The sequence below is a fragment of the Eufriesea mexicana genome, unplaced genomic scaffold (assembly GCF_001483705.2).
Source record: "Eufriesea mexicana isolate 0111107269 unplaced genomic scaffold, ASM148370v2 scaffold3255, whole genome shotgun sequence".
Lineage (NCBI taxonomy): Eukaryota > Metazoa > Arthropoda > Insecta > Hymenoptera > Apidae > Eufriesea > Eufriesea mexicana.
In genome coordinates, this window is record NW_016911299.1 from 46222 (window position 1) to 62207 (window position 15986).

The 15986-nt window shown below is 36.7% G+C and overlaps 1 protein-coding gene across 2 annotated transcripts in view; it reads left to right on the forward strand.

Moving 5' to 3' along the window:
* Positions 1-8267: 8267 nt before the first annotated feature.
* Positions 8268-15986, forward strand: part of LOC108550878 (uncharacterized) — a 23924-nt gene continuing 16205 nt past the window's right edge. For both annotated transcript variants that reach the window (XM_017904779.1, XM_017904778.1), the window contains exons 1-2: positions 8268-8446; positions 12787-12850. In XM_017904779.1, coding sequence (XP_017760268.1) covers positions 8357-8446; positions 12787-12850 — 154 coding nt within the window. In that variant the 5' untranslated portion in view covers positions 8268-8356. The remainder of the gene's footprint in view (positions 8447-12786; positions 12851-15986) is intronic.

A 15986-nucleotide genomic window follows, 5' to 3' on the forward strand; every position in this document is an offset into this window, starting at 1 on the left:
AAGGAATTAAATGTCTCGAGTTACTTGATTTATATCGTCGAGGTTCTCGCGAAGAATCGATTTTATTCGTGATTTGTGATCAGGAAAATTATTAATCATTTCCCTATGAAACGCCATTTTTCTTTTGATGATAAGCATATTCCGAGTATCGAATCGGATATACTCGGGTGTATAATTTATAATTGGATGATTTTCTAATAATAATTATTCAATATTAGGTTCTATTCGTTCAATTGCTCAAATAATTTCATTTGAAATTGCAATATTTTTTAAATTATTAATTTTTATAATTTTAATTGAAGGATTTTCATTAAAAAAATTTGTCGAAAATCAAATTAAAATTGATTTTTATTATTTATTAAATCCGATATATTATTTATTTTTTTTAAGATTATTAATTGATTTAAATCGAACTCCATTTGATTTAATTATAACCATCCATTTTCCTTTTGATGATAAGTATATTCCGAGTATCGAATCGGATGTGGCCATTATTTGGCCATTTTTTGAGACGACGAGGGGATGAGCATGATTGACATGAAATACAAAGTGGATAGATTGCTTTTGAATATTGGATTTCTGTAGGTTCCTAATTAGAAGATTAGGTATTTATCGACATTAGCAAAAGGTCCAAGGTACAATAGCTATCGATTCTGTTTATTTCTGATACGCATTCGATTTACCTGTGCGAAATAACCGAGTCGCTTGACAATGCTCCTCGGACAGGCCATTGTTACGTAAATGCCTGATTACCAAGGAAAATTCTCTTTCTTCCTTTTTCATCATGCGTTAAGCATCTTCCGGTCGTTAAGTTGAGTTATTGATCGTAGCTTGATTTTCTTCAAACCGAGCACGATGGCCGAGATTGGCGTGAAACGCGAAACGGTCCAATTGATTTTGGATATTGGAATCCTATAGGTCCCTCGTTGGAAAATTGGAAACTTTCCTTAATCGATTTAGGTCAGTGCGAATTCTAAAATAAGCCACGGTTCATATCGGTTTTATTTATTCCATTTATTCCTTCGTTATAATCGTGTCGCTTAATTATACCAAGCTTTGTCTCGTAAACGAATAATTGCCGGAGAAAATTCTTCCCTTTTCGCTACTTTCTTTTTGCCACTTTCTCCCATTGCTTTCCGTGCAGCCCAAAATGGAAGGAGAAGATTAATCGTGAATTTTATCTCAGGAAAATTCTCGGGAAAATCTGGTAATAAAATAATATTAATATTTTTTGGAATTGAATTCTGATTCGATATCGGTGAAAGTCTAAAAATGAAATTTTCTTCGAATTTATCTTAGAAACTGGAATTATATGGAAAGTTAACAGTTTATTAACACGTTGACTGCCACGCGAATTTCACGTGGTTTGCCCATGGCGCCAACATGAATATTTTATTATGCGATGCATATTATGTTGAAATATTATTTACAACAGATAAGGAGAGTTGTATAATCGCGTTTAATGTATTTTTCGTGGTGGGGGTCACCGGTGACCCCCGCGGCGCTGTAGACCATTTTTGCCATTATCAATTGTTTAAAAAGCAACTCGAAAAAATATTTCAATTCCCGATTTTAGGATGAAGTCAGCGATGTATTTAGTGAAATGTTCCGATCACGAAGATTGCATTTCATCGAGCAATTACGTACAGAAAAAACGTCGTCACGAATTTAAAAAGAAACCTGGAAGTGTGCGAAATGTAAGGCGATTTTGCAAAGTGTGCTATGAAAATAATTGAAATCAGCTAGGAAGAATGAGAGCAAAGAATTGCACTAAAAAAGTGGCGACATATTGTGCCGACTGTTTTGGTTCACCTTTTCTTTGTATAAATAAAATTATTTTTGCATGTTCTGTATGGCATTAATTTCTTCGAACCATTATAGTAACAAGGTACTATTTAAAAATTTATCGGTATCGATATTTACTCTAATTATGTATTTTTACTAATGGTCGTGTCGCCGGTCACCGGTGGCCCCCGTGGCGCCACCGCCAAGTTGAGTGCCGGTCACCGGTGACCCCCATGGCAGTCAGCGTGTTAATTAAGCTCAGGATTTCATTGATATAAGAGCTTTTCGTAATATCGAACCTAAGACAGGGTTAATCAATTATGCCAATAATTTTGAAAGTGAGTAACAAATTTGCATTTTTGGCAAACAGAGCGAGAAATTGAATAATAATTTTCTAATTTGTAATATTGTGGGATGACGAAAACTGGCTTTGAAACACGAAAAATTGCCAAAACAACAAGAACAGAATTGCGCAAACTTAAAACTCATAAAACTAATTTAACTTAGGCAAAGAACACCAAGATAACGAAACGAAAACACACAAAGACGCATTCTAATTTAACTCTTTCAAACACTCACACTCGTGCTGGTCACAATTGATTTCTAAGGACTCTGTTTTGGTCGCCAAGGGCCCTGCTTTTATGCTTTTCTTAACCTACACTTGTAAGAATATGTAAGATTAGGAGAGCTCCGATTAACGATAAGGTGGTATGAGTGAGAAGCACGTAACAGTGATAACCGGAGTCTCAAATCGAAGCAGCGATTCGTTTGATCCGCGATCAACGAACAAAGGAGGCCCACCTTTAACCACTCGTGCTACCAATAAATTCACGGTTACGGTACCGTGCGCTACAGCATAACACGCGGTAAGGTGTCACAATGACACTGCGAGATACTGTATCGATTCTGAAATACTTCCAAGATATCGATGACACTTGCGGTGGAAAGACGTGCCACGCACGTCATAATGCTTTTATCGCAGAATCGCCAACGACGTGGTACACACGTCGTCAAGCAATTGTCACAGAAGTACTGGACCATTCTGGCATACGCGTTTATGAATTTCTTGCCAGCGCAAGTGCTTAAAAGGGTAGATCGAGAAGCGTTTGGACACAGTTTACGGGAAAGACGAGAGAATGTGTATCTCATAGTAAAGAGAAGAATATCGAATCGGCCACCGAGAGTTAGACTTGTGACCTAGCCCTCGCTTTGTAAAACCCCTTACACACTTCACCTCCCCGTAGGGACCGCGCTACTTCATTTTGCTACCCAAAATGAATTTTCCATTTGCTTCTAGAAAATATTAATCGGTTTATAATTTCTTTTCAAAAAGCCAATTCGTGATTTCTTTTCAAAATGGTATCCTATACAGTGTAAGTATACATATTTACAGCGCGAAACTTTGACACTTCGAAACGGAACAAAGTAACTTTGGTCACTTTGATAATCACAGACACGATCTACTTCGAGTGAAATTTTTCAATTCATTTTTCAATTTTTCCCTGGCAAATATCGTTTATTTCGTTTTAATCGCGCGTTTCAATCGAGTCACTCGATAATATTTTTTAAACGGGACACGGTTACGCAAATGCATAATGGTCAGAGAAAACTCTATCCTTTGATAATAAGTATATATTTCGTCGAGTCCCGACAAACGCGAGGTTTAATTATCGAATGGGCGTTTGCGGGACAGAAAGTTGGGAAAAATTGGCCAGAAGCGAAAAGTGGATGAATTGGTTTTGGAAATTGTAATTGCGTGGGTGGGCGGAAAGTTGGAAATTTGTTAATTAAGGTCGGCCCCCGTATTCCGTGTGCACGCGAAAGCTTTGCATTAGGCTCCGATCCCTCCATTGTAAATCTCGGAATAGAATAAAATAACTCGAAGTTAATCCTCTTAGCTACTTACAAGCACTAATTTCGTTTGAACTGCGATGCACAATGTTGTCGGTGTTGATTATAATTAATACAACTGGCATACGAATGGGAATGAATAATTATGAAATATCTTCGACGTCTAATGTTTATGAAAACGATTTTTCTATACAACAACAACAACAACATAAAATTTATACAACAACGTAAAACCACTTTTGCATACCACTCAGGTGTTAACCCTTTGCACTCGAGAGGCGCCTCTCAGTCACCGTTTAATCAGATTTTAAAGATGGATGTTAATTAATATATCAAATTTATAATTACCCAACGATGCGTGGAATATCGAAGTAAAATAATTGTACGTCTTAAATTGCATACGATTTCTTATTTATCGTTTTAAAAATATCTTATGGCAGAAAGTCTTCAAATTACTATTTCCTTGTAACGAAAAAATCGTCGAGTGCAAAGGATTAATAGAATGATTATTAATGTTAACAACACTTATCCTATCCTAGATCTACTCACCCAATCTCTTCATTCTATAAAACAGCTACTACATCGCACCCCTCTTTAAAAATTTTTTCTTTTCTTTATTTCCTATACTTATACACATCACGTTTGTTTTTATATATGTATTTATTTATTTTCATTTTTAATTGTTACCATTAATTTTTATACCTCACTGTAATAATTTTCTTGTCATTTTTCTAATAGGTTAATCCTGTATAAATAAATAAATTACGATATACAGTGTTGTCGGTGTTGATCATAATTAATACAATTGGCATCCGAATAGGAATGAATAATTATGAAATATCTTCGACGTGTAATGTTTATGAAAGCGATTTTTGCTGGAAACTATCTTCGAAAGGGAATAAAAAGTAGCCTGTTTTAATTACGAATGTATAATTTGCGGATTATCTACTCGCATGAATATGTAGCACTCGAAACTCCAAGAGTTTTTCAAATACGAAATGTAAACCGTGGCTGAAAAGAAAGTGATACTTTATGTAAGGACGAGCCTAAAGTAGACCGTAGCGTCTATTTATCAACAGCATAAATTAACGGGTATGAAAATTTATTCTTCGCGAAACGAGCACCGAGGATTAATTTTAAAAATAATTATTATTCGACTGAAAATCAATTTCTCTATTTCGCGATGATTAATTAGCTTCGTAGTTAATTAGTTAGTATTCATATTTGCTAATATCAACAATGGTCCGATTAAAACTAACATCACCAAATCTCCATGGTATATTTGTTTAAGACCATGGTATATTATACAATGTTATTGTATAGTTCTCTGGTAATCGATATATTGTTAGTGTAAATACAAACTTGCTCGATGATTCGAGGTAATATAACCGGATCGTAATTGTACCCTCTAATTGCAATTTAGATATCGAAAATCACAAATTTTCTACGATAATTTCAGACGAAAATGATTCCACGTTAGTGCAATGAAAATAAATGAAATACGAAATAAAGATAACTTCGTTTGCTTTAAATATTCTGACCTCGACCACTTTCGTAATTACCAACATAATTACATTAGTATTATCTCATCTCCCTTACGCGTTATTAAATATTATGTACAGAAATATCAGAGAAAGGAAAAACGACGGCGGAAAATAAGGGAAAAAATAATACGAGTGATTATTCGAGAGAAAGAAAATATGTGAAACAAGGGCTTCACTCGGAAGCTTGCTATCTGGTATGAATTAATCTCGAGGAATATTCGTCGAAAATATTACTACGTCAAACACGCGTGTATACGCTATTTCTTCGTGTCCCCGTGATTTATACTTGCATCGAATCATTGAGAAACGCGAGACTAATTATCATTTCCAGCAGAATATTTACACGAACGTCGAGAATGACACGATATCGCGGAGATACTCTTAATAATTTTCGAATCGACGTTACGCGAGTCCCGATATAAATTATATTCGTGTATATTCATCGTCGTTGGCCATTTTTGTTTGCGTTCAATCTCTGCAAACGTAGAACGATCGGACGTCGCATTAATCTTCGCGTTTGTACCGATGCAGTATTTATAATTTAACGAAGACTCGTTATGGCAGCGCCCTTCAAGCTCGCGCCATCATCCCAAACACCCCTAACCGAGTTAGTCTAAAGTGAGTCGCGTGTATTTTCTACGTCAAATCTAGCAAATTTTTCCGGATTTTGCAAGGTCAGATAATCTATGGGAGAACTTTGAAACTACCTCATTTCGTTCGATATTTCAAAATTGATGTAGAAATAGTAGGTTTGAGAGTGAATGCAGAGGAACCCTTGGGCCTGTCTAGCTGGTGGCGAGCAATAAACAGCAACCTAGGTGTTGCGGACTATGATCAGTTATTCTATTAATAAAGCTTATTTTGTTCTGTTAAGTATTGCAATATTATTCTAGTCGATCCCATCCAAATACGATCCTAAACACATGTGCCAATACCCCTGAAGAGGTTAATTTTGAATAACCTTAAATATACTTTGTTGCGACCCCAGGACCTAACGTCCATAGTTAAGTGGAGGACTGTTTATGTCCTTATTGCCAGCGTCCCTTGATTCCTATACACTCGTCGTCACCTAGTCACCACTTGGGTAAACCTTAGCAAGGACCAATATATCACCCTTAAGACGATAGGCATAAGGATCCAAATTATTTAAACTTCCACCATCACAGAAGGGATGTTGAGGACGTTGAAGCTATCACACACCCCGAATATTATTCATTACCAATAGGAAAACACACACACCATTTATATTTCACAAGAATCAATCGGTAGATAGACAAAACTTATAAAACCACCGAGACAGGAGTCACGAGGAGAGTTCTCCTAAAAATCTCACGAAAACAGGACAAGCATCACGACCAGACTATCAACCAGGACCTACTATCAATTCAACGCAGGAGACAGTAACACATCAGAACTTCAACCATAGTTCAACCATAACCAGGTCTAGCTCTGTTGATTTAGAGTAGGCCACATCTCAGCAACATTGTCGCATCTGTATAAACGGGTCTAGGGTTCAAGCTGAATGTTTAGAGCGACGTCTGAAGTGCTCGTGGAAGGACGAGTGACCGCGTGCAAGAATTGGATGAAAGGGATATTTATGACAGTATGGAATGCAAGTGAAGAGCGAAAGACGCCTGAGTGTTTAGGGTACGTAACCTACCGAGAGTGAGTCTATGGGAAATGCGTGATTGAGAAAGAAAGCTTGAGTATGAAAGAAGACAGAGTGTAATGTTAAATAGGGGTGCAAGGATGCGAGCAGGCCAGTTTAAATTCGGAAGTGAGTTTTAGAGTCAGTCTCAGAGTTTTGGGAGTCAGTCGTAGAAGTCAGTTTAAAGTCAGTCAGTCTAAACGTTGTCAGTTGCGTGTTAAAAATCAGTCTTAGAAGTCAGTTACAAGAAAGTTGTCAGAACGTGAGAGTAAAAGGTCGAGTGACATCGTGGTCAGTCAGGACAAGCGTTGCATAGCTACTATTCTATTATATTAATCCGTTATTCCATTAATAAAGCTTATTTTGTTCTGTTAAGTATTGCAATACTATCCTAGTCGATCCCTCCAAATAAATCCTAAATAAATATGCTACATTTAAGGTATAGATCGTAGCTCGGTAAATATAGCGTTAACCACTTACCCTACGATGAAATTCCGATGCCTCGTGCCATAGTAAACAGTCGGTCACACGTCGAGACACTTTGTCCTAACACGGCGAAGAATAACACGCAACTGACGAGTCTCGACTAGCTTCGACAGAAAAACATCAATGAAAATTAACGGTCACGTGTCGAATTTCGTCCGAACACGAAGAGGAATAACACGGAATTGAGACAGGAAGTCATCGACGAAAACAAAGCACGAGCCTGAACCGTGTTATGCACACTGGGTGAGAGTTCTATACAAGGTTTGAAAGAGAGTCGAGTCGGTGACGGTTCTTTATGGAGTTCGAAGAGTTGACGTGCGAGTACGAATTGCATTAGTCTAATCTTTTAGTTTGTACTGCACTCCTAAGTCTCTTTAGCTAATAAAAATATATTGGAATTAAATAACACCTTTATTCCTTGTATTCGCCAATCAAAGTATATTCTCTACGTACATCTGTGTCTGTGCTTTTTCAATACTCGCAACACACGCTTTACATAAACGAAAAACCTGGTGTTCCTTCATCACCTCTATCCTTTGTTCCTTTCTAACATCCCCTGCACCCTATCTCTCACTCCGCACCCAAATACTACGAACAATGAACCCAAGTACGTTCATCCAATGAAGCTGATCTCTCTCATAATCCCTTCACCCTAAATCACACTGTACTACCACTCGGACATAATACGATTTTCAAAATATACCGATAAATGTACCAATTTCGTAAACATCTTCCAAATAGACCATTGTTCCACGTTTCCTTCGGTATCATTGCTACTCCGCGGAAAAATCGTTTGAGGTAACGCAAATTGCGAGATACGACGACACGATACCCCATTTCTACCGTCGTGACGATATCTCTCGATTGGCTTGCAGAGACCGCCACGTTGCCAACTTCCGGCGTATCGGCGACTCTGGCGGAAGTCCGCGATGAAGCCACGACGGACACCGTTTTCAGGCGCTTGTCGGAGGTGGACCGAATCCTTCTGGAGAGTTTGGATATCGGTCGTTCCAGGCCCAGGCCCACCGGTCGATTCCTCACGATGCACAAGAGACGCCGTAAGAGGCTTACCACGAGATCCTTAACCGAGGAGCCTGGTATCCTGGACGATATTTTCCATGGCCTGGTTCAGGTAAGCCATTGATCGTGCGGGATATAAACTTTATGTGTGTACGTAAAAGATACCGTTCTCTGGGAACCGTATCGAATGTAATCTACAGTCTTGTCTCTTTTATAATATACAGGGTGTCCCAGGTACGATGCTCCAGCCGTCTAAGCCAAAGTTAGGTGCACGCGTAGTCGGTGAATATTGAAAGTTCATTTTCTCGGCAAGGAAGATTCGGAAGGAAAAATTTTATTCTTTATTTTCGATTTGTTTTTTCGCGTAAAATCACCCCCTCCTCGATTGTACCACCGATACTCGTGTATCGATGGTGTATCCACATAAGCCGTAGCTAAGAGCACGCGTACTCGGTGAATATTGAAAGTCCATTTTCTCGACAACGAAGCTTCGAGTGGACAAATTTTATTGTTTATTTTTGATTTACCTTTTCGTGTAGTGTTATCCTCTCCTTGGTTGTACTACTTGATTGCTGGGACTCCCTGTATATCGTTTCGATATTGCTCGGATTATTGACTCTTAAATGTTGTCGTAGATGAAGTTTCATTCTGTGCGAATTTTCTTTTGGGCTAAGCAAACTTAATTACCGGTGATTCCACGAGAATTTATCGACTATCTATAGCAAGATAACACGGTTCTATCGTGTATTTTATAATGTACGAACGTAACAAAAATGTCACCTTATCGAGTGATATTTATAATATAGGGGATAATTATGGTAACCTTTAAGAGTCAACGAAAGTTGGCACTAGAACTACTGATCTGTAATACCTAGCTGAATTTTTTGCCAATTTTATCGGAAACCCGTGTCTTTAGTAAATTAATTCAAATAATTTATAAAGGTTAATGAAAATAAAATGTTTCAGGTTAGTTATTTTGGTTACTTCAGTAGTTCTAGTATCAAAATGGTACTATGCATCAGTTTGATGGGATAATAGTTGTTAAACTCGATAGAAGGGGAATATTTGTAAGCAAGAATTAATATCGTTTCCTTTAATTAATTATTCATCCAATTTTGTCAATAATGTCAGTCTTTGTGAGAGATTCACCTAACTCGCCTACGAGAAACTCGCGTTACTGTGTAATCTGTTTAACAGCCAAATTAGGAATTTGAAAATTTGCAAGAAAAAATGTAACTAACGGGAAAGAAATTAGGATTTTGTTCTTCTTTAAAGTCATCTAGATATTTAGGTTGCAACGCGGGGAACTAGACTTAGGGAAAACCTGTTTCTCGGTACTTAAACTTTGGTGTTTCGCATTACTAACTGTCCCTAGACTTACCAGGTGATGTCTAAAGTTTAGTTCAGTTATCCATATTACTACCTTTGATCAAACTTGTCCAAAGCTGCTCCATAAATTAGCCTTAATCCCGAATAATCGAATCACGCTGTATCAGTATCAAAGTTAAATGTATTACGTCTAACCTTTAAAACTAGAAATTCCTAGACCTAACCTATAATAGCTAAAATCAGGAATTATCCGATTTCTTAATTTTTTAATTTCTTAATCTTCGAATTTAATCCCGAATAATCGAATCACGCTGTATCAGTATCAAAGTTAAATTTATTACGCCTAACCTTTAAAACTAGAAATTCCTAGACCTAACCTATAATAGCTAAAATCAGGAATTATCCGATTTCTTAATTTTTTAATTTCTTAATCTTCGAATTTAATCCCGAATAATCGAATCACGCTGTATCAGTATCAAAGTTAAATTTATTACGTCTGATCTTTAAAACTAGAAATTCCTAGACCTAACCTATAATAGTTAAAATCAGGAATTATCCGATTTCTTAATTTTTTAATTTCTTAATGTTCGAATTTCCAAGATGGAATCTTTTAATTTCCCGATTTTCTCTCTAATCTTGAAGCAAAATTCTCCAATACTGGAATTTCCGAATTTTCGAATCCTTCGATTCTTTCGTCTTTTTGTACCTTCAGAGGTACCCTTAGAGGTTTGGGATCTCGAATTTTTCAAATTTCACTACTTCGCAACATCTCGAAAATTGATATCGATGCAATCAACGTGAGAAACTTGGTCGAAACTTGGAAATAATTCCCTAACTGAAAAGTAATCATCTTCTCCGGTGACACTGTTCCAAACTTTCTCAGAGACACTGTACATTGTTTACATCGTCGATGTAAGTTTCGAAGAGGATTTCGAAATTCGCGAAACTTGCTGCTTTATATACACTCCTAAATCCTCGATACGAAATGAAAATTCTCGACCTTCTTAGTTCCTTTATCTATCTTACTTTCTCGCAGAGGGAGAAAGATGGCGCCGTCTAGGGGAAAACTTCGAATCCTCGATTCCCTAGAAATAATCCTCGAAAAGTTATTCGAGCGAGAACGGCTTAAAAAAACATCTTCGAAATGCAACTTCGTTGTTTCCTCGTCGTTCTAACTAATAAACGTCGTTGGATGGTGGAAAAATAATAAAAATAATCCGATACTCGTCTAATCGTAAGAAATCGATGATCGACTCGTCGACTGTTGATGGACGACCACGATATTTCTTTTTTTTTTCCCCGGTCGTTTTTGCGCAACTTATTACTTGGGAATAAAAACTGGTTAATTAAAATCGGCATAGCTGATCGGATCGATGAAATCCGAAGTAATTAAGGGACTTAAACTGTTAGGTAATTGAAGCGGAAAACCGATGATAGCGGTCGAGCGACCAGAACCTTTGTGCAATTTAACCGGTTAAATGCTAATACGACATTACTGGTCAGGAATGATCGTGACGGTGGATGAAAGTCATTAATTCTGTTTAGAAGTAAATTTACTCGTTCATTGGTTCATGTTGTCGGTTGGAAAAAGAAAATATGTTGCTCAGACACGCATGTATCGTGGCTAATGAACCGGCTATCCTTTACCATTTTTTTTCTCCTTTTTAAATTTACAGGCAGGTGAAAATCACTGTGCACGATAAAAGTTCGTGTACTTGTGTCATTGTATAATTAAAAAGCAGCCAATAGAAGTACAATTTCTGAAAATGCCTGTATTTCTTCAAAAATGGTAAAAGATGTCGAATTTCGATTTAACGAGTACGGATATCACTCTTACTCGAAGAACGGGAATTTTTCGAGAAAAATAAAATACTATTTTTAATTGAAATTATTCCGGGACGTTTGTTAAAAAGTATAGAAACGTGGTGAATTTTTTTGGTATATTTAGAGCGGTTGAGCTCTCTTTTGATGGAATTCCGGTCGCTCGTTCTATTTGTTAATTAAGGTAATAAAGCAAGGGAGGGTAGGCTAGGTATAATTACAGGGAACGGATGGTGTTTTTTACTGTAACACTTATAAATTTAATGGACTTGTACCCGTTCTATATATACACTCGGGGATCAATATTTCATCTTGTGCTTAATGGCATAAGGGTACATTTAGTAGCACATCCATCGAAGTTTCAACCTGTTCCAACCCCTTTTAAAGTAAAAGAAGACGAAGGCTATCTCGCGTCCATTTCGACATCCTTAGACCCTGGCAAAGTGAATTTCTTGCTAATTTAACGTCGACCTCAAAAAGTTGATACCGTGGTAACAAATTTACGGAATGTCCTCATTCGCGATAATAAAATACACACTCGTATTTTCCCATAACCGATGGAACGTACAGGTACCTCGATTCTCGCCAGAGACGCAAATATAAACCATAAACTGATGATTTTACTCGCGTCATGATCGAATCGTATTTACCACTCGTTACCAATTTATCTGTTATTAAAGATCGGTCGTACTATCTACTACAATCGTAAATTTAATTTTAATTTTAATTTTAATTTCAATTTTATTTTTACAGCGAGAAATTGACTGAAATATATACCTGTCCCAAATTGGCGTTTCAAAAATATTTCAAAAATATGAAAATTTAACTGTACGACTATATCGTGTCTCGAGAGGTCGTGATATTTATAAAATATCAAGTTAATAATTACACCGATTCAACCCCCGAAGCTCGAGTCATTAATTCGGTTATCGAAGGAAACGATAATAAATATCGAATTTGAAAGAAATTTTTCTGCAGGTTTCCTTAAGGAATTCTTTGACACAATGCGCGATTCAATGAAAGCTACCCCTGTATTGTTGCACGTTTATTAAAGCTTGCCATTACTCAAGCGTAGATAATCGCGTGATGATCACGTATTATTTATCGTTGGAAATTACGCGAAGGATTTCGATTAACTGGACCACGTTCCAGAGCCTTAATGATTTATTATATGCCGGTGGAATGGACACGGTTGTTCCATTATGGCGGCATTGTGCTTTGGGGACACGTTTCGACCCTTTCTAGCCGAAACTGTTCGTTTCACCGCTGCTGATCTATTGTGGTATTGATGATTTGTTGCAGTGCGTGTTACAAAAGGCCGGAAACTGGCGATTTAATGCGTTCATGCTGGAAACGGTGACGGGAGGTAAGCAATTAAAAGAAGGGAAGAAAAACAGAAAAGAGGGAAATTTTACTGCGTGATTCGTCGAGGAAATCTCGCGAAATACTAGATTTGAAAATAATAATCGAGATACTGTACTTTTCCGAGAATTCGATTAGGAATCGATCGAAAATACTAATCGAGAAATTGACGAACGTAAGATGAAAATTGTACTCCTTTTTGTAAATAAGCAGTATACATATTTTTGTAAATATTTCGAAAATAATAAAAAAAAAAAAATAAAGATGCGAAATCGAGACGAAAATCGATCAGAAAGTCAATTCAAAATCAAGTGGAGGAATTTATCGATAAACGGGGAATATTTTCTCCATGGTTCGTCATTTTATCAAATTCGTTCGATCGGTAACGCGTTTCGTGCTTTATCGAAAATTGAAGTCTGGCAAAATTTTGGGAACAAGTAGAACATGTATTCGATACGTTGAAGTATTCAATTATAGATAAATAGCGATCCCGCTGAATCCTCGTCGATTTAATTATTTTTAATCTGTTCTAAGCGGTCGACGGAGCGAAAAGCATATTTTAGCTGTTTAATGAAAATTGCACGGAACGTGTTGACCAATCATGGGAGTGATTTGCATTTATAATGGAATTTTCAATTGCAAAGTCGAGGCAGGTTTTTGTTCAGCCGGTATAAAATATTCAGCGAGGTTCCGCGAATGGAGAATGATATAAGTCAATTTCTGCACTGATTAAGATTCAAAATTCATTGTACGATGCGGGCAATATCAAAGTAATTAAATTCCCCAATTTTTGGAAAAAAAATATAGAATATTATTCTATCATTAAAAATTTCAACGCGAAATATATTCTTTTTCCAAGATTTAAATTCTTTTTATTCCGATAATTTACATAATTTACATAATTTTATTACAATATTTATAATAATATTTATTCTTTTAATTATTTATTTAATTATAGATAAGTATATAAACGAAGCTTTTAATACACGATATATTTCACGTACCTTTTATAATATCTATAAAATATTTCGTCGTGTAATTTAATTCGTATTTAATAATTTCTGAATATTTATTTAATTTATTTAATATTTTAATACCGATTTATTTGAGACTTGTTTAATTAGTTGATACCGTAATACACGACGTGTTATGTTTAAAGGAAGCTTTACCGTTTGCACATTTTTTAATGCGATTTAATCACTCGAGATATTTATCGAATCAAGTTGGGATTCTTGCGGATTTTTGTGTATAACGTTTCATTAATACCCCATCCCGCCGCAAGACAATGTTTACGTTACCCGCGTACCAAAAGCTTTAACGCGGTATGTATTTTATAAAGCAAACTGGCTGGTACAACGTTTTACTTCTGCCCCGTTAATGTTGTAAAATATCTTCCAGAGACAAAGTGCCTTCCACGAGAAGTCCTATTTATCTCTTACATGCGACACTCGAACGAGAAATCTCTCATAACGAAGACGTGTGGCCCTTGACTTTTACGAACTGAAAATTCACGGAAAATAAATTCTGATTCGCCATTGCAGCGGACGATGCATCAAAATTTTTGCAATGACGACGTTACCGGAGTCGTAAATTTCAATATAATTTTAACGCGAGATTTACAGCTGTTTTAAAAACAGAGATGATGCCTCTGGAGAAATATACAGAGAAGATTTATCGCTGATGAAAAAAAATTATTGGAAAAATTACCGAAATAATACAATAATTTTACTTTCCTAAAAATCGGATGTTTCATAAATTTCAATATTAATAGAACAAACAAAGACAACGTAGGTACACGACAAGAGAAAGAATAACAAAAATTTTACTTTCCTAAAAATTGGATGTTTCAGAAATTTCAATATTAATAGAACAAACAAAGACAATGTAGGTACACGACGAGAGAAAGAATAACAATTTCACCACTGCTCCAAAAATTTTCCATTTTATACACGAAGAAATTCTCACGTAGCCTAGTAAAAATAATTAAAAAGATTAGCGACATAGTACAAAATAATTCCTGAGAGAATTATTTTCGAAATTACATTTTCCAAAAATGTCAATATCGATGTAACAAAGAGCAAAGACAATGTACGTACACGAGAGAAAGTTTTCCAAGGCAAAGAAATTTTCGCATAGCCTTTGAGCAGCCAAGAATCTGCAAGAAACGTCAGCGAATACATAATTCAACACGGAGTGGTTCGAGGACTTGAGAAAAATTGGATTTTTCAACGGAACTTGCATCTCGATATTAACTGTCATTCGCAAGAAAGGGATCTCGAGTGAAAAAAATAAAGAGGAACGACCGAAAAGCTTTCCTTTTAACGTAACAGTAGAGCCGTGATTTATCATACCACGTGTAAAGCGCGGACAAACGTGCAAAGAGCATTGGAACACGTTGACGAGAAAAGCGACGGTGGAATAAGGATATTTCACTTTTGCAACCTCGAAATCCGCGAGAATCCCCGCGATCCATCGCGATCTAATATTCACGCGAGGCTTGATTTATTTAGCGCGCGTCTGGCCCGAGAGAACCGCGATATTTGCGAGAAAACGCCGCCATCTTCGATCGGCTAAAAATTCCTACGAAAATACAGTATCTCGTGGTTGGCGCGAAATTCGAATTTTATAAGTCGTCGTCGAGTTAACAGCGATATTGGACATAGATAAAAACGATAATACTGGTCACTACCAATCTCTAACGTTGCTTCGAACTTTTTCAAACTTGTTTCCCTCGGTTTCTTTCGCTTTTCTATTATCGTCGTTCTTTTCCCCTTTTCTCGTGCTTGGCGCGAAATTCGAATTTTATAAGTCGTCGTCGAGTTAACAGCGATATTGGACATAGATAAAAACGATAATACTGGTCACTACCAATCTCTAACGTTGCTTCGAACTTTTTCAAACTTGTTTCCCTCGGTTTCTTTCGTTTCTCTATTATCGTCGTTCTTTTCCCCCTTTTCTCATGCTTGGCGCGAAATTCGAATTTTATAAGTCGTCGTCGAGTTAACAGCGATATTGGACATAGATAAAAACGATAATACTGGTCACTACCAATCCCTAACGTTGCTTCGGACTTTTTCAAACTTGTTTCCCTCGGTTTCTTTCGCTTCTCTATTATCGTCGTTCTTTTCCCCTTTTCTCGT